Raw genomic sequence first — 25,285 nt, forward strand, 5'->3', positions numbered from 1 at the left:
ATGCACCTCCCTGTGATACTAAAGCACTGTGAGCAGGTTAAAAAACACACAATATACATGTAATAGCCTCATTGACATATATACATATTATTTGTGGATCAATAGTGTTTATATATTTGCTGTAGGTTGTGTTGCTGTGCTCACGCTGTTTACATTAGTCTTTTTCATCTTATTGCATCTAATTGTTTTGTAATTGGATTTTAATTGCACATGTGTTGATGACGAGTAATCTCACCACTCCCCCCTTTTTGTTGCCTTACTTAAGGGAAACAAATTCAGTGGTGAGTTATCTGTGATAAAGAGCGGGGTACCGCTTGAAACACGTCAGATTTGGGGTTTCCTGTGTACTGGATGCACAGGTGTGAACTATGCTTTTTAATCATTGAGTAAAATAAAGCTGGAAGGTTTTTTTTTTTTTCAAATGCTGGATCGATCCCTTTGTTTTTTTTTGTATATATTTTGGGTACAGTAAATGAGATAAAAAATTAGGATAATAACAAATTACACTTAAACACAAACACCATAAAAACATCCATTGTCACAAAAGGTACAAAAAAATAGCTCTGTCTGTAATGTAAAATGTAAAACCTATTATTTGTAAAGTATTTTACTCATCTAAAAAAGCTTAACACAAGTTAAGTACACTTATTGTGCTTCAGGTATAAATTTACAGCTCCTGGTATGTGTCACTGCCATCAATATGTGTTCAGCAACATGTCCTGAGTACAGTGATGCCACCCATGCATAGGGTTGTTCAGTTGTTTAGGGTCTAAATGGCCTCAGTTGGGACATGCACATTTTTCAGTTTGGAATTTTGACATCTTTTCATCCTGGTAAAAAGGCTGCATTTTAGAGGTGTGCATTTTTGGGGAAATTTAATGTAGATAAATTCAAAGTTATGCACTTTGGGATAAAGAATGCACAAGCAATTTACATCCTAAATGGCAATGAATTAGGAAAAACAACAAATGAGAAGGATTTGGGAATTGTTATAGACAACAAACTAGGCAACAATGTGCAATGTCAGTCAGCAGTTGCTAAGGCCAGTAAGGTGGTATAATCATGTATAAATTTGCAGGATGAAAATATAATTTTGCCTCTTTATAAATCACAGCTTGAACATGATGTGCAATTTTGGCCACCTATTCTAAAGAAGGATGTAATAGCACTGGAAAGGGTGCAGAGGCGGGCTACAAAATTAATAAAATGAATGGAACACTTTAGTTATGAAGAAAGGTCAACACATTTAAATCTGTTTAGTTTAGAAAAACGGCACATCAGAAGGGATATGATAGCATTATATAAATATATTTGGGGCCAATACAAACCATTGTCTAGAAACCTATCCATAAACAGGACTATGCTTAGGACACGTGGTCACGCGTTTAGACTGGAGGAAAGGAGATTCTCCGCCTGCAGAGATAGTTTTATCAGAGTCTATACAGACATTTAAACAGCAACTGGATTAATACTTGCAAAAACATAATATTCAGGGATATAATTTTTAAATTGGGAAACAGCTTCTTGATCCAAGGAGAGATCTGACTGGGGTCAAGAAGGATTTTTTTTCCTAGTTTGTTACAAAATTAGAAAGAGCTACAAACTGGATTTTCTTTTGCCTTCTTTTGGATCAACAGCTATTAACGCACATGGGAAAGGCTGAAAAAATGTCTTTTTTCAACCTATGTAACTATGTTACTATAAAACAAATTGCTACCACAAACATTGACAAAGTGTTGCTGCTGAATGCCCCCTTTAAAAGAGACTATTAATTCAGCCTCAATTGACTGCATTAAAAAGGCATGATATACTTATGCATTAATCTTTGCAGGGACAGTAATCTATTTAATGGTAGGTTGTTTGCTTTTATTGGACAATAATTTAGTTTTAGCATAAGATACGAGAAGATCAACCTCCCTTTTATAAAATCCAAACCAATATTAAAATAGGATATACAGGCAGACATTTTTTTTTTATTTTTTTTTTATTGAATTATATTAAGATACATCTGTGGAAAGTAAACCATTTAGGTTGTATGATTTTTTGTTTGCAAATTTTAGGAATTTTTAGAAGGGAAGGAGAAATAACGAAGTCTATTGAGAAGAGGGTGTAGGCTTCCATTTAGGTGATTACTTTCCATTGTAAAGTGGTATCACGGCTATCCTGGACCTTGGTGGCTCCTGCTGTTGGCAAGCTCTGCAGCACAGAAAGCAGCAAAGGAGCTTCTGAAAGATGAATCTAAATGTTGATTTAATCTTGCTGCTCAGAAACGAGATGTCTTCAGGTTCCTGGGGTATATAACACACAGTCACAGCATTGCTGAAGCTTACTTTACGTTTCTTGTTTTCGCTTAAGTTTTCACTTAAGTTTTCACTGTGCTGCTTCTGGTTTTCCTTTGGCGCGCACTGTTCCAATGAGATGTGCACAGGCTCGGGGATGGTTTTCTTGTGCCTTTTTGTGACTTTTCTCTTTGTTGACAACAGTCTCACTTGTTGCCGTATTTTCAGGAGAAATTTCTCAGTGGCTTCTTCCATTTTTTTAGCTTGGACCTGCTTGATGTTGTGAGCCAGGTCATGCCTCGATGGAAATAGCGGCATTGGTGACTGGTATCCACATTTGCCGTTAATTTCTGGTGAAGACTTCTGTATGGTTGCAGATTCTTGCTTTTTAGAATTTAACAGAGAAGATGTGTACATCTCTAAAGCTGACATCACAACCCAGAGCAGCACAATTACTGATGGGATTGCCACAAGGGCACATTCAAGGTGCTGCCAGAGAGCACATTCTTCTACCAGGTCAGGAAATCTCTAAATAGAAGATAAGACAGAGCTGTCAGTGCTGCCCACAAGACAAATGTAGTGTTCTAAAGCCAATCATTTTGCATGACTTTTTTAAGTATTAACTATTGCAACTTAATGTTTTCTTTATTGAAAAATATAATCGAGAGCCTACTATGCATGCAAAATGAGGGCAAAGCTTGTTGATTGCACACTTCATCATTTTTTATGGCACATATAGAGATTTTTTAAAGTATTTGTTTTCCTCCTCATTCTCGTCTCTTACAGTGTAAGGGTCACTTAAACTGGCAGCATCTGGAAGGCAGTGACTTTCCAGGACATTATATCACTATATATAGACATTAACAGGCTAAACCTGAGTGAGGAATGTTTCCTACTTATTTTGTCCCTTCATTCTTTAATGGGTTTATTACAACATTGGGGAAGCATCTTAATTTGGTCATATGGTAACACTATTTTTTCCTATTTATAACAATTTAAAATAAACTATTAAGGCCATGCTTTACCAGTGTTAGACAGCAACAAAATCAGGTTATAAAACTACATTATGTGTGAGCCTGAGATAATCTATTCATATCACAATTCTGCTGCTGTTGTATTTGGATCGTTTTGTTCTGGATAGTTTTCTTTGAAAGATAAAAACATGATATTTGAGGTTACTTACCATCACCAAAGGTTCTTGACTCAAACAGAAAAGGTTTACAAAGAAAATTATCGAAGTGACCTGCATTGTCATTGCTTTCACTTTGAAGTGATTTTGAGAGACACCAGTTCATCATTATGTTGCAAAAGGATGCCTGCATCACAAAGGAATTATGTCATAGAACATTAAGACTAGCCTGCCTTAAAGGGCCGCGCCATTCACCCTGTAGTTACACCACTGGTCGTACTGGAAGCTTTTTATCCCATCCTCTCTTCTTTCTGCTTTCTTTTGACTTTGGGTACTGTAAGCTTTATTGTATAACTATATATATACATTTTCATGGAGCAACATGTAAAGCTAATTCATTGAAACTCCACATATTTCTTCATGCTATGTCTTATTCAGTATTTTCATCTACAAATTTAATAAAACTGTAAATAAACCCCCCAAAAATGCACATTATTTCAATGATGAGTCATTTGCCAATCACCAGTGTACATTTTACCTTGGTTCACTTTTATGCCGACATAATATTGTTACTGCTAGGAAGGCTTCTTAAACATATGATTCAAAATCTGTTCAGATGTTGACATAAAAAATTCTGGCACTATTAACACCTTCAGGAATGGGGGTATTTTACCATGTTTACACTAGAGCCAGTGCAGTTTTTGTTATGTCTTCTTTTAACTGTGATTGGTCACTAACTCATTTAGTAAACCATCATTTAGTATCAAAAATATCTTAAAATGTGGGGAAAATTAGGATTAAAAGGAAACATTTCACAGTTTGACCTATAAAAACTATATTTAACCAGTGCAAATGGGAGAAAAAAACCTCCAAGTGTATTTAGGTATTTGTTTTGTTTTTGGAAAGTACTCATATGCCTGGTATTTTCATTTATTTTGGCACTTACAGGGTTAAATATGATTGATGTGCATAGGTTTTTCTAAACAAGATTTTTTTTAAAATGTGGTGTGCTGGGAGTTGTGCCCCAATAGCAGCCAGAAATACATGTAGTTGTAAGGGATATTGTAACCACCATACCGATATATCTTGAAATAAAGACACAACCACTTATTGTTGGAATAAACAGGCCGTGGACTTTTATTTAGCTTAACATAAACTTATTGTTTAAACAATAACACTTTGTAACGGAAAATCTTGGCCCAAACCCAGAGTTTCACTTCATATCAATAAACAAAACATTTACACCAAGCCGACCGCCCCTAAAGCCAGACGGCTAACCATCACTTGACCAGTTCATCCCCTGTATAGAGCATAACTTTAACCAGAATAAAAATACAAATATAAACGGGGTTTTTTGCATTCCTTCCGGGGGGGTGCCAGTTTCTCAAGCAGCAGTTTCATTTCGCCAGCGGCTGTCCTGCCACAGATTCACCCGCTTTAAAAGGTAAGTAAAATCGGCCAGCAGTTCGCCTTGCGGCATGACTAGAACCCCTTCTGCCCCTTCTATTTATAGTGCTAATTCCCGCCTTTTGTGCAGCAAATCACTTAACAGGGCAAGCGCACCTAGCATTTTCAAAGTTATATAACCAAGGAGAATCTGTTTTTTAAGGACGCACTCATGAACTTTTCAACTTTCCATTGAACTCTATTGCTGACCTCTAGTTTAACCCTACCGCCTGTGCTGCCCTGTGCTTATTTAGGCAGCAGGGCTTTACAAAAACTGCTAAACTAAAGTATATATCTTTTGAACGTTGACATCCCAAAGTATTTTACTATGGGAATTTTAACAATTTTTGACCTGTGTTAGTTATTTGTAAACGTGAAGTCCTGCAAAATACCAATTTCATATCTCATTGATTTGAGCTTCTAATATAAAGACATTGTCTGTGACATTAAAAAGATTTGATAGTAGAACAAAGCCCTTGTCACTTTGTTTGAAGGACGCGTTTTCCAGCAACTTTACTGAGGTAACAAAGCGGGCATATATCATTGTTAAAGGAGTCCTAAAAAAAGTACTTGTCCATCACAGCATCTGAACATTAAAGTTAGCTTTGATAAATACATTTTGACACCGCACAGGCCAGTTATACTTTATATATTTGGGGCCAATACAAACCATTGTCTAGAAACCTATCCATAAACAGGACTATGCTTAGGACACGTGGTCACGCGTTTAGACTGGAGGAAAGGAGATTCTCTGCCTGCAGAGATAGTTTTATCAGAGTCTATACAGACATTTAAACAGCAACTGGATTAATACTTGCAAAAACATAATATTCAGGGATATAATTTTTAATTTGGGAAACAGCTTCTTGATCCAAGGAGAGATCTGACTGCCGTTCTGGGGTCAAGAAGGATTTTTTTTCCTAGTTTGTTACAAAATTGGAAAGAGCTACAAACTGGATTTTCTTTTGCCTTCTTTTGGATCAACAGCTATTAACGCACATGGGAAAGGCTGAACCTGGTGGAGGCATGTCTTTTTTCAACCTATGTAACTATGTTACTATAAAACAAATTGCTACCACAAACATTGACAAAGTGTTGCTGCTGAATGCCCCCTTTAAAAGAGACTATTAATTCAGCCTCAATTGACTGCATTAAAAAGGCATGATATACTTATGCATTAATCTTTGCAGGGACAGTAAACTATTTAATGGTAGGTTGTTTGCTTTTATTGGACAATAATTTAGTTTTAGCATAAGATACGAGAAGATCAACCTCCCTTTTATAAAATCCAAACCAATATTAAAATAGGATATACAGGCAGACATTTTTTTTTTATTTTTTTTTTATTGAATTATATTAAGATACATCTGTGGAAAGTAAACCATTTAGGTTGTATGATTTTTTGTTTGCAAATTTTAGGAATTTTTAGAAGGGAAGGAGAAATAACGAAGTCTATTGAGAAGAGGGTGTAGGCTTCCATTTAGGTGATTACTTTCCATTGTAAAGTGGTATCACGGCTATCCTGGACCTTGGTGGCTCCTGCTGTTGGCAAGCTCTGCAGCACAGAAAGCAGCAAAGGAGCTTCTGAAAGATGAATCTAAATGTTGATTTAATCTTGCTGCTCAGAAACGAGATGTCTTCAGGTTCCTGGGGTATATAACACACAGTCACAGCATTGCTGAAGCTTACTTTACGTTTCTTGTTTTCGCTTAAGTTTTCACTTAAGTTTTCACTGTGCTGCTTCTGGTTTTCCTTTGGCGCGCACTGTTCCAATGAGATGTGCACAGGCTCGGGGATGGTTTTCTTGTGCCTTTTTGTGACTTTTCTCTTTGTTGACAACAGTCTCACTTGTTGCCGTATTTTCAGGAGAAATTTCTCAGTGGCTTCTTCCATTTTTTTAGCTTGGACCTGCTTGATGTTGTGAGCCAGGTCATGCCTCGATGGAAATAGCGGCATTGGTGACTGGTATCCACATTTGCCGTTAATTTCTGGTGAAGACTTCTGTATGGTTGCAGATTCTTGCTTTTTAGAATTTAACAGAGAAGATGTGTACATCTCTAAAGCTGACATCACAACCCAGAGCAGCACAATTACTGATGGGATTGCCACAAGGGCACATTCAAGGTGCTGCCAGAGAGCACATTCTTCTACCAGGTCAGGAAATCTCTAAATAGAAGATAAGACAGAGCTGTCAGTGCTGCCCACAAGACAAATGTAGTGTTCTAAAGCCAATCATTTTGCATGACTTTTTTAAGTATTAACTATTGCAACTTAATGTTTTCTTTATTGAAAAATATAATCGAGAGCCTACTATGCATGCAAAATGAGGGCAAAGCTTGTTGATTGCACACTTCATCATTTTTTATGGCACATATAGAGATTTTTTAAAGTATTTGTTTTCCTCCTCATTCTCGTCTCTTACAGTGTAAGGGTCACTTAAACTGGCAGCATCTGGAAGGCAGTGACTTTCCAGGACATTATATCACTATATATAGACATTAACAGGCTAAACCTGAGTGAGGAATGTTTCCTACTTATTTTGTCCCTTCATTCTTTAATGGGTTTATTAGAACATTGGGGAAGCATCTTAATTTGGTCATATGGTAACACTATTTTTTCCTATTTATAACAATTTAAAATAAACTATTAAGGCCATGCTTTACCAGTGTTAGACAGCAACAAAATCAGGTTATAAAACTACATTATGTGTGAGCCTGAGATAATCTATTCATATCACAATTCTGCTGCTGTTGTATTTGGATCGTTTTGTTCTGGATAGTTTTCTTTGAAAGATAAAAACATGATATTTGAGGTTACTTACCATCACCAAAGGTTCTTGACTCAAACAGAAAAGGTTTACAAAGAAAATTATCGAAGTGACCTGCATTGTCATTGCTTTCACTTTGAAGTGATTTTGAGAGACACCAGTTCATCATTATGTTGCAAAAGGATGCCTGCATCACAAAGGAATTATGTCATAGAACATTAAGACTAGCCTGCCTTAAAGGGCCGCGCCATTCACCCTGTAGTTACACCACTGGTCGTACTGGAAGCTTTTTATCCCATCCTCTCTTCTTTCTGCTTTCTTTTGACTTTGGGTACTGTAAGCTTTATTGTATAACTATATATATACATTTTCATGGAGCAACATGTAAAGCTAATTCATTGAAACTCCACATATTTCTTCATGCTATGTCTTATTCAGTATTTTCATCTACAAATTTAATAAAACTGTAAATAAACCCCCCAAAAATGCACATTATTTCAATGATGAGTCATTTGCCAATCACCAGTGTACATTTTACCTTGGTTCACTTTTATGCCGACATAATATTGTTACTGCTAGGAAGGCTTCTTAAACATATGATTCAAAATCTGTTCAGATGTTGACATAAAAAATTCTGGCACTATTAACACCTTCAGGAATGGGGGTATTTTACCATGTTTACACTAGAGCCAGTGCAGTTTTTGTTATGTCTTCTTTTAACTGTGATTGGTCACTAACTCATTTAGTAAACCATCATTTAGTATGAAAAATATCTTAAAATGTGGGGAAAATTAGGATTAAAAGGAAACATTTCACAGTTTGACCTATAAAAACTATATTTAACCAGTGCAAATGGGAGAAAAAAACCTCCAAGTGTATTTAGGTATTTGTTTTGTTTTTGGAAAGTACTCATATGCCTGGTATTTTCATTTATTTTGGCACTTACAGGGTTAAATATGATTGATGTGCATAGGTTTTTCTAAACAAGATTTTTTTTTAAATGTGGTGTGCTGGGAGTTGTGCCCCAATAGCAGCCAGAAATACATGTAGTTGTAAGGGATATTGTAACCACCATACCGATATATCTTGAAATAAAGACACAACCACTTATTGTTGGAATAAACAGGCTGTGGACTTTTATTTAGCTTAACATAAACTTATTGTTTAAACAATAACACTTTGTAACGGAAAATCTTGGCCCAAACCCAGAGTTTCACTTCATATCAATAAACAAAACATTTACACCAAGCCGACCGCCCCTAAAGCCAGACGGCTAACCATCACTTGACCAGTTCATCCCCTGTATAGAGCATAACTTTAACCAGAATAAAAATACAAATATAAACGGGGTTTTTTTGCATTCCTTCCGGGGGGGTGCCAGTTTCTCAAGCAGCAGTTTCATTTCGCCAGCGGCTGTCCTGCCACAGATTCACCCGCTTTAAAAGGTAAGTAAAATCGGCCAGCAGTTCGCCTTGCGGCATGACTAGAACCCCTTCTGCCCCTTCTATTTATAGTGCTAATTCCCGCCTTTTGTGCAGCAAATCACTTAACAGGGCAAGCGCACCTAGCATTTTCAAAGTTATATAACCAAGGAGAATCTGTTTTTTAAGGACGCACTCATGAACTTTTCAACTTTCCATTGAACTCTATTGCTGACCTCTAGTTTAACCCTACCGCCTGTGCTGCCCTGTGCTTATTTAGGCAGCAGGGCTTTACAAAAACTGCTAAACTAAAGTATATCTCTTTTGAACGTTGACATCCCAAAGTATTTTACTATGGGAATTTTAACAATTTTTGACCTGTGTTAGTTATTTGTAAACGTGAAGTCCTGCAAAATACCAATTTCATATCTCATTGATTTGAGCTTCTAATATAAAGACATTGTCTGTGACATTAAAAAGATTTGATAGTAGAACAAAGCCCTTGTCACTTTGTTTGAAGGACGCGTTTTCCAGCAACTTTACTGAGGTAACAAAGCGGGCATATATCATTGTTAAAGGAGTCCTAAAAAAAGTACTTGTCCATCACAGCATCTGAACATTAAAGTTAGCTTTGATAAATACATTTTGACACCGCACAGGCCAGTTATACTTTATATATTTGGGGCCAATACAAACCATTGTCTAGAAACCTATCCATAAACAGGACTATGCTTAGGACACGTGGTCACGCGTTTAGACTGGAGGAAAGGAGATTCTCTGCCTGCAGAGATAGTTTTATCAGAGTCTATACAGACATTTAAACAGCAACTGGATTAATACTTGCAAAAACATAATATTTAGGGATATAATTTTTAAATTGGGAAACAGCTTCTTGATCCAAGGAGAGATCTGACTGCCGTTCTGGGGTCAAGAAGGATTTTTTTTCCTAGTTTGTTACAAAATTGGAAAGAGCTACAAACTGGATTTTCTTTTGCCTTCTTTTGGATCAACAGCTATTAACGCACATGGGAAAGGCTGAACCTGGTGGAGGCATGTCTTTTTTCAACCTATGTAACTATGTTACTATAAAACAAATTGCTACCACAAACATTGACAAAGTGTTGCTGCTGAATGCCCCCTTTAAAAGAGACTATTAATTCAGCCTCAATTGACTGCATTAAAAAGGCATGATATACTTATGCATTAATCTTTGCAGGGACAGTAAACTATTTAATGGTAGGTTGTTTGCTTTTATTGGACAATAATTTAGTTTTAGCATAAGATACGAGAAGATCAACCTCCCTTTTATAAAATCCAAACCAATATTAAAATAGGATATACAGGCAGACATTTTTTTTTTATTTTTTTTTTATTGAATTATATTAAGATACATCTGTGGAAAGTAAACCATTTAGGTTGTATGATTTTTTGTTTGCAAATTTTAGGAATTTTTAGAAGGGAAGGAGAAATAACGAAGTCTATTGAGAAGAGGGTGTAGGCTTCCATTTAGGTGATTACTTTCCATTGTAAAGTGGTATCACGGCTATCCTGGACCTTGGTGGCTCCTGCTGTTGGCAAGCTCTGCAGCACAGAAAGCAGCAAAGGAGCTTCTGAAAGATGAATCTAAATGTTGATTTAATCTTGCTGCTCAGAAACGAGATGTCTTCAGGTTCCTGGGGTATATAACACACAGTCACAGCATTGCTGAAGCTTACTTTACGTTTCTTGTTTTCGCTTAAGTTTTCACTGTGCTGCTTCTGGTTTTCCTTTGGCGCGCACTGTTCCAATGAGATGTGCACAGGCTCGGGGATGGTTTTCTTGTGCCTTTTTGTGACTTTTCTCTTTGTTGACAACAGTCTCACTTGTTGCCGTATTTTCAGGAGAAATTTCTCAGTGGCTTCTTCCATTTTTTTAGCTTGGACCTGCTTGATGTTGTGAGCCAGGTCATGCCTCGATGGAAATAGCGGCATTGGTGACTGGTATCCACATTTGCCGTTAATTTCTGGTGAAGACTTCTGTATGGTTGCAGATTCTTGCTTTTTAGAATTTAACAGAGAAGATGTGTACATCTCTAAAGCTGACATCACAACCCAGAGCAGCACAATTACTGATGGGATTGCCACAAGGGCACATTCAAGGTGCTGCCAGAGAGCACATTCTTCTACCAGGTCAGGAAATCTCTAAATAGAAGATAAGACAGAGCTGTCAGTGCTGCCCACAAGACAAATGTAGTGTTCTAAAGCCAATCATTTTGCATGACTTTTTTAAGTATTAACTATTGCAACTTAATGTTTTCTTTATTGAAAAATATAATCGAGAGCCTACTATGCATGCAAAATGAGGGCAAAGCTTGTTGATTGCACACTTCATCATTTTTTATGGCACATATAGAGATTTTTTAAAGTATTTGTTTTCCTCCTCATTCTCGTCTCTTGCAGTGTAAGGGTCACTTAAACTGGCAGCATCTGGAAGGCAGTGACTTTCCAGGACATTATATCACTATATATAGACATTAACAGGCTAAACCTGAGTGAGGAATGTTTCCTACTTATTTTGTCCCTTCATTCTTTAATGGGTTTATTAGAACATTGGGGAAGCATCTTAATTTGGTCATATGGTAACACTATTTTTTCCTATTTATAACAATTTAAAATAAACTATTAAGGCCATGCTTTACCAGTGTTAGACAGCAACAAAATCAGGTTATAAAACTACATTATGTGTGAGCCTGAGATAATCTATTCATATCACAATTCTGCTGTTGTTGTATTTGGATCGTTTTGTTCTGGATAGTTTTCTTTGAAAGATAAAAACATGATATTTGAGGTTACTTACCATCACCAAAGGTTCTTGACTCAAACAGAAAAGGTTTACAAAGAAAATTATCGAAGTGACCTGCATTGTCATTGCTTTCACTTTGAAGTGATTTTGAGAGACACCAGTTCATCATTATGTTGCAAAAGGATGCCTGCATCACAAAGGAATTATGTCATAGAACATTAAGACTAGCCTGCCTTAAAGGGCCGCGCCATTCACCCTGTAGTTACACCACTGGTCGTACTGGAAGCTTTTTATCCCATCCTCTCTTCTTTCTGCTTTCTTTTGACTTTGGGTACTGTAAGCTTTATTGTATAACTATATATATACATTTTCATGGAGCAACATGTAAAGCTAATTCATTGAAACTCCACATATTTCTTCATGCTATGTCTTATTCAGTATTTTCATCTACAAATTTAATAAAACTGTAAATAAACCCCCCAAAAATGCACATTATTTCAATGATGAGTCATTTGCCAATCACCAGTGTACATTTTACCTTGGTTCACTTTTATGCCGACATAATATTGTTACTGCTAGGAAGGCTTCTTAAACATATGATTCAAAATCTGTTCAGATGTTGACATAAAAAATTCTGGCACTATTAACACCTTCAGGAATGGGGGTATTTTACCATGTTTACACTAGAGCCAGTGCAGTTTTTGTTATGTCTTCTTTTAACTGTGATTGGTCACTAACTCATTTAGTAAACCATCATTTAGTATCAAAAATATCTTAAAATGTGGGGAAAATTAGGATTAAAAGGAAACATTTCACAGTTTGACCTATAAAAACTATATTTAACCAGTGCAAATGGGAGAAAAAAACCTCCAAGTGTATTTAGGTATTTGTTTTGTTTTTGGAAAGTACTCATATGCCTGGTATTTTCATTTATTTTGGCACTTACAGGGTTAAATATGATTGATGTGCATAGGTTTTTCTAAACAAGATTTTTTTTAAAATGTGGTGTGCTGGGAGTTGTGCCCCAATAGCAGCCAGAAATACATGTAGTTGTAAGGGATATTGTAACCACCATACCGATATATCTTGAAATAAAGACACAACCACTTATTGTTGGAATAAACAGGCTGTGGACTTTTATTTAGCTTAACATAAACTTATTGTTTAAACAATAACACTTTGTAACGGAAAATCTTGGCCCAAACCCAGAGTTTCACTTCATATCAATAAACAAAACATTTACACCAAGCCGACCGCCCCTAAAGCCAGACGGCTAACCATCACTTGACCAGTTCATCCCCTGTATAGAGCATAACTTTAACCAGAATAAAAATACGCAACAAATATAAACGGGTTTTTTTGCATTCCTTCCGGGGGGGTGCCAGTTTCTCAAGCAGCAGTTTCATTTCGCCAGCGGCTGTCCTGCCACAGATTCACCCGCTTTAAAAGGTAAGTAAAATCGGCCAGCAGTTCGCCTTGCGGCATGACTAGAACCCCTTCTGCCCCTTCTATTTATAGTGCTAATTGCCCCTTTTGTGCAGCAAATCACTTAACAGTGCGAGCGCACCTAGCATTTTCAAAGTTATATAACCAAGGAGAATCTGTTTTTTAAGGAAGCACTCATGAACTTTTCAACTTTCCATTGAACTCTATTGCGGACCTCTAGTTTAACCCTACCGCCTGTGCTGCCCTGTGCTTATTTAGGCAGCAGGGCTTTACAAAAACTGCTAAACTAAAGTATATATCTTTTGAACGTTGACATCCCAAAGTATTTTACTATGGGAATTTTAACAATTTTTGACCTGTGTTAGTTATTTGTAAACGTGAAGTCCTGCAAAATACCAATTTCATATCTCATTGATTTGAGCTTCTAATATAAAGACATTGTCTGTGACATTTACTCTGTAAAAGATTTGATAGTAGAACAAAGCCCTTGTCACTTTGTTTGAAGGACGCGTTTTCCAGCAACTTTACTGAGTTAACAAAGCGGGCATATATCATTGTTAAAGGAGTCCTAAAAAAAAGTACTTGTCCATCACAGCATCTGAACATTAAAGTTAGCTTTGATAAATAAATTTTGACACCGCACAGGCCAATTATACTATCGGTTCTTTTCATTTGTTGCCACATTGTGTATCTGCATTTCCGGAGAGATTGGATAAATTAAGGAACCAGAGTCCTCCACATCTTATTTGTCCTGATGACAAATTCATCTTGAGAATTGATCTATTTCAATGATTTTCATGGTACCTGTCAGTAGGCGGGATATATTAGGCAGCAAGTAAACATTTCGTCCTCAGAGTTGATGTGTTAGAAGCAGGAAAAATGGTCAGGCGTAAGGATCTGAGGGACAAAGGCTGAATTGTGATGGCTAGACGACTGGGTCAGGGCATCTCCAAAACTGCAGCTCTTGTGGGGAGTTCCCGGTCTGCAGTGGTCAGTACCTATCAAAAGTGGTCCAAGCAAGAAAATTCAGTGAACCGGTAATGGGCAGCCAAGGGTCTTTGATGCACGTGGGGGTGAAGGCCCGTATGGTTAAATCCAACAGACATGCTACTGTAGCTCAAAGTGCTGAAAAAGTTAATGATAGAAAGATGTTCAGAACACACAGTGCATCGCAGTTTGTTGTGTATGGGGCTGCGTAGCTGCAGACCAGTCAGGGTGCTCATGCTGACCCCTGTCCACTGCCAAAAACGCTTACAATGAGCATGTGAGGATAAGGTCTCATGTGCATGGCTTTGATAGAATATTTAGAAAGTTGAGCAAAATACAATCTGAATTGACATGTGAGTTGCTGTCTTTTTGCAGATACCAAATAAATAATTATGATCAAATTTGCTTTGGTTAATTGTCATTTTCTGAATTTAGGTCATTTGTTAACACATGCACATTAGCCATTGTAAATTATAAATAGGGAGCTTTCATCTATTTGTCAAACCAGGAGTTGGTAGAAAGATGATATGCGCTGTTAGAATCTAATGTAGAACACAACTGGCTAAGCATCATCTAACTGTGATTTAACTGTTCCTGACATGTGACATATCAGATAAGCAACTAAAGCATTTCTTACAGAGTTAGCATTGAATCTCTTTCAAATCATAATCATGGTCTAATATGAAATAATTATTCCAAAGGCCAGAAAAGAGTTCCCTGAATGGCTGGCCTGTATGGGCACATTTAACATATCTATACTTCTATAAAATGAGAAATATCTGTGATGTGTGGCTTCTTTCACCCACTACTGACACTGAATTGAGTTTACAAGTCATTTTCCCCACAACTTCTGTGTATTTTAGGATTTTTTGCATAGATTATGTATCATCACAGGGATATCCAGCCACAATTTTCAGATGCATCTTCAGATTATGGAAATACCCCAAATACAAGGGTGTTTTTTTGCTGTTTTTGGATTTTAGAATTTGCAGGTCAACAATGTATTTGTATCAATTGGAACTACCCCCCCCCTCACACACACACCCCTTTCTCCTTGCAGCTCACCCTAACTGAACATAACAGAAAACAAATGTATGATATATAAAAAAACCTAATAATGTACATTGGTATGATAGACCATGAAACAGTGATCAATGCAGAGTCCTGGCTTTTTGCCAGGACTCTGCATTGATCACTGTTTCATGGTCTATCATACCAATGTACATTATTAGGTTTTAGGGGACAGGAGGGGCAGTGGTATTTGGAGTTCTTCATAATACCTTTTTTTCTAACAGACTCTGCGTCTTTCTTAAACCTTTTGTTTGGCACCGCTGGGGGGGGATTGCGCAAGAAAAGTGCCTACCAGTAAAATGCAATTTTGAAGCGGACTCCTCAAACAGGATGTCTCTTAAATTTTGTATAGGTCTTTCCAGTCCCACATTTCTTGTACAGCACATATGTGTGGAACATGGCAACCTGGGTCAGGTAGATGGTAACCTTATGCCATGTTTTGGTTTTATGAAACACCATCAACTACAGATCTCCAGAGTCCTCTGTTCTGGGCCATTCATTCTAGCTGGTTCCAGGTACAGTCGCTAATCCTGGTGTCAGCCTCAAGGGCTCATAATTTCATTTGTCACATACCCAGAGCCTCTTTCTACATTTTTAATAACGGCTCTAAAGTTATTGGCCAGACTTAAGATGTCAGCCCTTAACATAAACACTTCAAGACATTTATTTATCCTTCTTTCATGTATTTAATTTGGTCTAAAGGATTCCAGGTTAATTGATCCTCTTTTAATTTAATTACCAAACTGCTATTTAATAACTAATTTTTGGTAGTTAAACTTAAAAGCTATTGCTATGAATGCACAGGCAGGGTTAATTAACTGGTTTCTCAGTCAATTATTTTAATTTGAATACTCCCTGACTTATAATAATCTTTAACTGGTTGGCAGTGATTTAGACGGAAGTCTCATCTTTTGAGAGCTAGATTAAATAGCTCTAATTAAAATAGTAGGCACTTCTGAATCTGTCATCTTGATGCATGTCCAGATCTAAGGGCAGCAGGTGCCGTGCTGATTCCAGCAAAAGTAAGTATCTCTGGGGCTTCCTGACCTGACCTCAGCATGAAAAAAGATGATTAAATAGAACAGGCAGTCATATTCCTTCACACTCTGTTTTTCTTTATGCCGTGTTTTGAAAAAGCCATGACCTGCTCTTTTTGCTTTCACCCTAAAGGCAGTTACCGTATTTGTATAGTTCAATTATGAATATACTACAGAGATGTAGCAAAGAAAATAAACGGCCCTGTTTTTAAAAAGAAGAAAACAGAGATTTGACATGTGTTCTTGAGGGAAAAACAACAAACATTATATATCTGACCTGTTCCAAAACACTGTACTGTGCAAAAATTTAGGGGATAATGTCATAAGCCATGGCAACAGCAACTTTCTTACGCAATCGGTAGATGTTCAGCAGTGCCATCAGCTACGCATTGGCAGAAAACAGTGGGACCCTGGTACACCCATTTACTATCCAGAGAAGTCTGGCTAGAAGTGGTCTGTATGGAATACTTGTGGCCAAAAAGCCATACCTCCGACTTGCAAACAAGTTCAAGCAATTCAACTATTCATGAAAACACAGGAACTGGACTGAAATAGGGCTGGAAAGCACTACAAAAATCAGTGTTTGCAGAGATTTTGTGCCACCTAAGTGTTATTTTAACATCTCATATCTGATAATTATCTAAAGGGGATTAATATGACCAAGGTTTTCATTTAGAGATTGCAACAAAATATGTTGGTAAAACATGTAAAAGTGTTCCCAGCTCACCTAGAACATGTTATCAAACCCTATTAAAGAATTCCACATGAGCAGTTGACTAGTAGGTAATAGGTCGAGACTGTTGGCAGCCATGAAATTTGTTGTAAAACATTTGGCTGGAGGACCATACTTACATATCCAAAATTGAAATATCCAACGAGAACCATTAGAAACATGCCTCCTCTCTTTGGCAGGGAAAGTGTACATCTTGGACAAATAGTTCTTAAATAAATTGCTTAAATATTTAGCACTGTTCTGTTGTATAATTTTAGTGGAAGCTGGTAGGTCTTTGCATCAGCTGGACAAATGTGGGGTTAGTGGAAATTAGATGTTAGCAGATTATGCCCGTACCTGGATGCTCTCCAGACTTCACCCACATATTCGGTAGTGCTGTTATAATAAGGGACAGTGAAAATAATTAAGACAATTGAAAACATTAACTAACGTTAAAACATACTGGTACAGAAAGAGAGGAGGCCCCAGTTTGACTCTTACCTACAAAGTTCTTCACAGTGGTTCCTCAACCTACATCTTCTCTGTCGGCTTATCTGATGATCATTGCCTTTACTCTACTCTGATTTCCACCTCTCATCCACATATACAATACTTCTCAAGGGCTGCAGCTAGCTTTTGGAATGCCCCAGCTTACCCAAACCCTTGTTTCCAGTCTTTTTTTTTTCTTACCTACTTAAGGTAAGCCTATGGGCAGGTTATAAAACTGCTGTGATTTTTTGAAAGAAAACAAAGTCCTATAAATACTAAATAATATTTTTAAATGTTATTTTCTTTTAGAATATGGTGGAATGGGTTTGGATTTCTCCTATAGTATTGCAGTGGCTGAGGAACTTGGACACATACGTTGTGGGGGAATACCTATGGCTATCGGAGTCCAGTCTGATATGGCTACACCAGCTCTTGCAAGGTAACTTACTGAATTTTAAATACATAATTATGAAAATAAATATTGTAATTATTTGGCATTCATTAAACCTGCAAAGAAATGACTTACTTTAGGAGAAGCTGCAGTGGAATGCCTCTTATGGTGTGATGTTTCGCTCAGCCAATCAATGGCATGAAAGCACTCCCACTGTAATACACGAGAGCAATATCTCTGCATGCGCATAGGGGAATTCTATTATAGGGATATTCTGCAGAATCCCTCCCTGCATTTGGCAAGGGAATACCATGAAAATATAAAGGGACCACCAACCTATCAAATGCATTAACATGTATATGATTAGAGGTTTTTCCTTTAAACCGTGCTCAAATTAAAGCAGATTCAAAACCACAAAGTAACACCTGCTCAGCTCTCCCAAATTTCATCTGGTTTTGAGTGCTTTACGCAAGAAAAGTCCTTTGAACTCATTGGAGATACCACTCATTAGACCCTCTGAAAATATCTTGCTCTTATGCACTGTTAAACATGTTTGATCTCCTGCAATGGAACTGGAGCGCTGGGAGATTATATATGCCAAATGTATAAAGGGAATTTTATACAGAAGAGTGGGGGCCACTTCAGTTGACGTTACGGCAAATAAGAAGGTACTTGCCATAAAGTAAACATGGATTCTCTCTTTAAAGTATTGAAACCTTTATTTGGCTTGATGTGTATTTAAAGTAATGGTTTTTCAAGAAAATAAATCAATTGCGCAGACAGAGAATGTTGCCAATGTCTTCAACTCTAAAACCTATCTTTCTAGTGATGATCACCAGGAAAATTTGAATGGAAAGTGGAACTTGAAAGGACGATTGAATAATGATATTAGCGTAGGAATTGGTGTGGTGCATTAAGGGATTGTTCCACAGTTTCTGGAAAGACTGCCAAAAAAGCTGTTTAACCTTATTGGTTTCATTTATAGAGGGTGCATGTCTCGTAGCGATGACAACGTATGACCAATTTCCTCCTAAAGTTTTATATAACATTAGTTTGAAGAAACTTCCCCCCCCCACACAGTTTACTGAGTACACACTTCGTACTGCAGTAAGTGAATTATTGTCCCAGAAATAATGACACATTTCGAGCTGTTAATATGATTTGAAAAACGCTAACACCAAATAATCTGCTCTTTTGTCAGTAAATCCAGCTAATTCACGCGCCATAAAGAATGTGAAATGTGAAAATAAATTGAAGAGATTTGAGCAAGATAGACAAAATGACATTTTCTATCCTCTCCATCTATGAGCTGAAACTCTATGTAAAAGAGCTGACAACTCGGATCCTGTAATGTAGATGTTGGCCATCCTTTAACTTCCTTTAAAGGTCACATCTGCAGCATCATTTGCATAATGCCAGTGCCACTGCGGAGTAAGTGAACATTACCTTTTACCCTGTTAATGCCAGAAAAATGTCTTTTAATATATTACAGAAGAAGTACATTGTTATAGAACAGTCCTTTGCAGAGGAGATATTGGTATAGGAAAAAAATAATTCATGCCATGGAGCTAAAATGCCCCTAAGAAGTGTGTTGGTAATAAAGGAATTACATTTTACGAAATTTCCAATCGTGGAGTTGTGGCGCTATTGTCCCTCAAAAAACATACAGTTTTTATAAGCATCCTGGCGAGCATACCTAGAAACTTCCCCAGGGTAGACTGCCCAGAGATCTCCCTCTTCTGGGCAAGTGGCTTCATGAAGCGTCTAGCCCTGGACCGCATTTGAGAAATGGCAGTGAGTGTAACCAAAAACCACTTCCCTACCTGGAGACCCAATAAGACTACAAAAAGGAAATACAATTTACAACGACTGACGCCATTTTACTTTGTAAAAATAAGGTCTTTCTTCCTGTGTTTGCCATGGCAAAGGAGTCAGATTATAGGAAAGGAAAAAGAGTTACTAAACAAAACGGTTTCCATGACAATTATAAATATACTGTAAATGTACTCTTAATATTGTATAGAATAAATATTTTATTTGACCTCATCCCCCGAGTGCATCAGCATATTTATGGGACTGGCAAAAGAGAAGCACTTGAAAATAACCAAAAAAGTTTATGTCCCAGAAGGAGCCAACGTGTAGCATCTCGAGTTGTTTCTCAATGACCTTCAACCTCGGCCAGTGCTAGGAAAAAGGCTGATCAGGGGTTGCCGGAGGGCAATTGCCCCCTGGGCTGCTCTGATGTTAGGATCCTGGGTCATTAAGCAGTAGTAAGTAGTTTATGAGAACTCCTTGGTTCTCAGGCCAAGGAGCAGCCCTGAAGAAGATCCCTGGGCCAGAACGAGTCTTTACCTTTCTGGACCTGTGTGTGTAGTCTGGGGGAGGATTTCCAGAGCCTGGTTTAACTGGGTCTGGCAGGGAGATTAAATTTAGAGACTGTTAAAGCTGGTCAGCAAAGTATAAAGGCCAAAGAGGACTCCAGGAGGGAGCTAGACTTAGTATGATTTTGTTTTGGAGTATTTGTATACCAGTTTGCTTGAAATATGCTGTTCCTCAGGCTTATTGCCCTAGAAGACCGTGCTTTAAGATCTGAAAATTGACTTTAGTGGCCCTCAGCAATAAGGGCTTGTCACATTATATATATATACGATATACACAGTATGTGTGTGTTTGTGTATGTTGTGGGAAGATGATATAATTGAGTCTGATTCCCATGTATGTATTTATAATAACATTATAATGAATTTTAACAGTGTTTCGTGACATTGACATGGACTAGAATACTGTTGATGGTTTGATACTTACAGAAGGGGGCTATGGAAATTATGGTTAGTGAATAGGCAGGTTGACACTATATTAGCATATTTTGCATATAAAATCAAACAATAGATAATTACATTGTAAGTATAGAGAGGAATAACAACCTGGTAATCGCTTAAACTTCATTTTTTGTTTTCTTAATTTAATATCCTTGTACTTTTAGACAAACTCCTTTTTTATTCCACTAAAATGACGTGCACATAAATACTTTTCCCAAATCCATCCTTTTGGATTTCTGTACAGTACATAAAGCTAATGTTTTTTACCATTACACAATATACTATATGTATATATATATATATATAATTAGAAACCCCGCAATGTGTGAACCACATAATCACCTATTTTAAAGGGACACTCCAGTGTTCAGCCTAAGATATCTCCTGCACAGCAAATAGATGAAGGGTGAGGAAAGGGGCAAATGCACCTGGGGGGGATCTGTATTTGCAAGAGGGACCATTCCGCTATCATCTGAACTAAAGAGCATACAATGGTTGGTATTTCTCTTTAACTCCTGTTCTTAGATCTGCATGGTTATTCTTCCTCATTAAGTTATCTCTACCCTGTTATTAAGTCGATGATGGGTTCAGGTAGCCTTTGTCATGGTAAGGGAGGAAAAGCATATAGCTCCTGCTCATTTGTACTAGTTATTAACCTGTCACATGGATGTCAGCCTGCCTGAGGTAAAATAGTTGATGGATAAAGAAATAACGGAGATGGTTTTCATGAATAAATGTATTTATGATGAATGCAGCGACTGCAACTCTATTTTTACATGATGATACAGAAGGTGGTTAGGAAACGATCCCCATATTTTAATTAGCAAATATACAAAAGTAAGCTAACTGGGACTAGACTTGTGCATTCCTATTCGGGTGAACATGAAAACGAACAGGAAGGGTGCGTTTTCGCTGTTCAGCGCGAATACCGAACAAACGAACATGGTGGTGGCAAAACGTATACGAAGACAAAGACACACAACACGAAGAATCTTCGTGTTCGTCTTCGTTTACTGATATACCTGGTCCCTTCCCCATCTAGCCTACCTTATCTACGCAGCATCACAGGGGTTAACAGTAGCGGAAATCCATAGGTTCGCCGTCAGGAGTTAAAGACCTTTAACTCTTGGAGGGATGAGACCAATGGTCTCCCCGGTCCAAGCTCCGCACAAGAAAGCCTGCAAACAGTTTGCTGAAGACAAGCAGACTAAGGACATGGATTACTAGAACCATGTCCTGTGGTCCGATGAGACCAAGATAAACTTATTTGGTTCAGATGGTGTCAAGCGTGTGTGGCGGCAACTGGGTGAGGAGTACAAAGACAACTTTGTCTTGCCTACAGTCAAGCATGGTGGTGGGAGCTTTCATTACATTACATTTATTTATATAGTGCCAGCCGTTTCCGTAGCGCTTTACAATCAGAGTAGGTATTTCATATTGGCACATGTAGGGCATTTTGGGACACCTTAGTAAAATGAATGCTTTGTGCTTGTTTTATGCTGTTACGAGGCACGTGCTCCTTAGAAATATCATGTTATGAACCTTGAAACCTGTAATATAAGCTTTGTCCTAAGGCATTAACTGGAGTAGCCAACACTTCCTAAGAATTCCTTATCTGGGGCAGTCTAAAGGTTTGAAGGTTGCGATTTTTAAGAGCAATGAAAACATGAAACATTACAACAATACTGTTTTTTTAAATAAGTAATGAAAATACACAAACGAACAGATTCTGAAGGAAACACTACTTAATGAATTGATTACTTGCTTCTTTAAATCAAAGGTTTGGCAGTGATGAACTAAAACGTCAGTTCTTAGCACCGACTATAACAGGCGATCTTGTTGCATGTCTTGGAGTTAGTGAAGCAGGAGCAGGATCTGACGTGGCAAGTAAGTAACACAACACAGCTTATATTATTAAAGCAGAAGGCCTAATACATGTAACTAAAGGTTTTTGAGCACTGCCGTGTGCGAGGAGTAGGAGGGGGAGAGGACAAAGAGTGGACATGGCCAAACATCTCTCCATGCTCAGAGAAAAAGCAACGTGACCTGGGAATCTTGGGAATCAGTGCTTCACTTGGAGGAACTCGGTCAATCCCAGAGCGTTTCCAGTTATTGTTATTATAGTATTCATACTCAAAGGAATTGCAAATAATTCTCATATAGAAGACACCATCAGTGTTAGAATTAAACTTATACAGTGAAAACCACACTACACAAAATAATGCCCGCATGTAATGTTTACATGTACAACATTTTCTGTTCACTTTCTTAGGCATCCAATAAGTTGAGCTAATAGAAGAACACCCAAACCCTCCCCAGATCATCTTCTACTATTCAGTTGCAGACTTTGTGTATTTTTCAAATGTTATAAACTGGTGCAAGACTTAACAGAGAGAAATGCTTCCTTGCCTTTGCAAATACACACAATTTAAACTGAGAGACCCAAAGAACACTCTGTAAAAGAATGATTCTGTTCAATCATGTCTATGAACCTTAAGTTGTAATGCTACAGAAATGTTATTGTTAAAGAAAATGGATTATTGTGCACCATATACAGTATGTTTGGAGTAGAGGCGCCATGTGAAAAGAATAGCTTGCCAAGACATTAATTGAACGTGTTTATAAAACACTGAGCTTTTACTAAAAGTCAACTTTGGCCTCAGTAGTCTTGCTCATCACTCTTCAAAGTATATGTCATATATTCTACCATATTTAGTTTTACCTTTGTAAATACATATGGCAAAAGTGTTTGTAACCTTACTTTTTCTATTACGATACTCTGTTTCACTCTTAAAACAAGGTGCCAAGGCCACAAACGACAGCTAAATCTAAGAGTCACTCACCACTAGTAATGTTTTTGGTATTTTGGCGTGCTTTGACCAGTTTTGTCCCAGAAGATCCCCAATTCTTCTGTCTCCTCACCTCCCTAACTCCGCCACCAGGTCCTCTGCCACCTATGAAGTATAGCTTTTTTGCTGCTTCTTCCAGTTTACGTTTCCACTTTCATTTCATAAACTCAGATGATTATACAAAATGTCTATCTCGATCTCTAGTTGTCCTCTCGAGGTTGTCCTCCATGTTGTCAACCAATGTCTTTTTTTTCCTTCCAACTGATATAATCACCAATGTAACATTTTCTGTACAGTATGTTGTTCAAACCATAATTAGAAAGGTTGGTGTCATTATTGATATAGTCTTCCCTCCCCACCCTTCCACATTTAGTCAATTATCTAATCATATTAGTATATTTTTCTTTGTAGTCATATATTCTTGTAGTTTATGCACTTTCCTTTCTCAATTACTACTTCAGAAAAGCTCTCATATACATAAATAATAAACATAAAATCCATTAAATACTATTAGGATATAGATATGTAAATTACCATTATAATATTGAGCTATATACTACACAATATTGTTTCAAGTATATTAGTACAAGGGCTAAATATATTTGTTTATTGCCATGTTGTTCATAATGCAGTCATTTTATTGTATTTTTGTTTGAGTAGGTATCAAGACCAATGCTGTTAAAAAGGGTGATGATTATGTCATTAATGGTAGCAAGATGTGGATCACGAACGGTTGCCAAGCCGATTGGATGTGTTTGCTTGCCAATACAAATACTGGGCCTTCTCATAAAAATAAATCGCTAATCTGCCTACCCATGAAAACACCTGGTGAGTTTGATACACATACATAGTAGCTGCCTTGGATCATACTTTTATAAATTATGAGTTTTGTGGCTATTTTATAGTTACACATCTGTTCGTAAAGCATGTACTGAATGGTAATGGAAGAACTGAAACATGCCTTACACTTTTCTATCGCCAAGCTTTGCGTAGCATGGCTGTGACAGTGATTGACAGTTGTTGTTCTAAGATGTTCTTCAGACGGCAGGTGGATTTCACCACGTCAGATTAGGACCTTATGCTGGAGGGATTGCCAGTCCTGGACATGTGCCCAGTAGGCATAAGAGCTTGTGATGCCCGTCAATGTCAATATTCTGGCACTGTCACAAAAAGGTTCCTCGTGTAGTGTTACTATGACATAACATTTTTATTTTCCATGTAAAAAGTATAATCCTTCAATCATTTGTACTGCAGTTTCATTTTCTGCCTCATATTGGTGCCAGTTTAGATAAAAAACCTAAGGGACCAGAGGATCTGTCATTAATGAAACCGTAACTGATGGTAGAGTCCTGACCATTAACCATAAAAACCTTTCAGATTTTTGACGGTCGGTATTCTTTAAATCTAGTTTTCCTGCAATGATAGTAGCTTTTCAAACAACCTTGTTCTATTAAAAAGCCATCAGTAGTCTCACTTTACCAGTTTCTAGAGTTCGCAAATTATTTCAATATACAAATAATATACGGGACCTCTGAGGTCCTATCTTTCCATTTGAGGTCCTGAAAGCTTATGTGACATCTACAACTTTTTCTATGATGGCCGATTAAAAGTTATCTACTTCAATTAAAATCTCAGTCTGCACTTGGATTAATACTGCTATT

The 25,285-nt window shown here is 37.4% G+C and overlaps 1 protein-coding gene across 1 annotated transcript in view; it reads left to right on the top strand.

Annotated features, from left to right (window-relative positions):
• The window catches only part of LOC149282502 (putative acyl-CoA dehydrogenase 6), a 66,055-nt gene that overhangs the window by 27,521 nt on the left and 13,249 nt on the right, over positions 1 to 25,285 (top strand). Inside the window, exons 3-5 of the mRNA XM_089498085.1 lie at positions 17,875 to 18,004; positions 22,556 to 22,662; positions 24,285 to 24,452. Coding sequence (XP_089354211.1) covers positions 17,875 to 18,004; positions 22,556 to 22,662; positions 24,285 to 24,452 — 405 coding nt within the window. The remainder of the gene's footprint in view (positions 1 to 17,874; positions 18,005 to 22,555; positions 22,663 to 24,284; positions 24,453 to 25,285) is intronic.

Source organism: Sceloporus occidentalis, unplaced genomic scaffold, assembly GCF_023333645.1.
Source record: "Sceloporus occidentalis isolate IW3139 unplaced genomic scaffold, rSceOcc1.0.p SCAF_113, whole genome shotgun sequence".
Classification (NCBI taxonomy): Eukaryota; Metazoa; Chordata; class Lepidosauria; order Squamata; family Phrynosomatidae; genus Sceloporus; species Sceloporus occidentalis.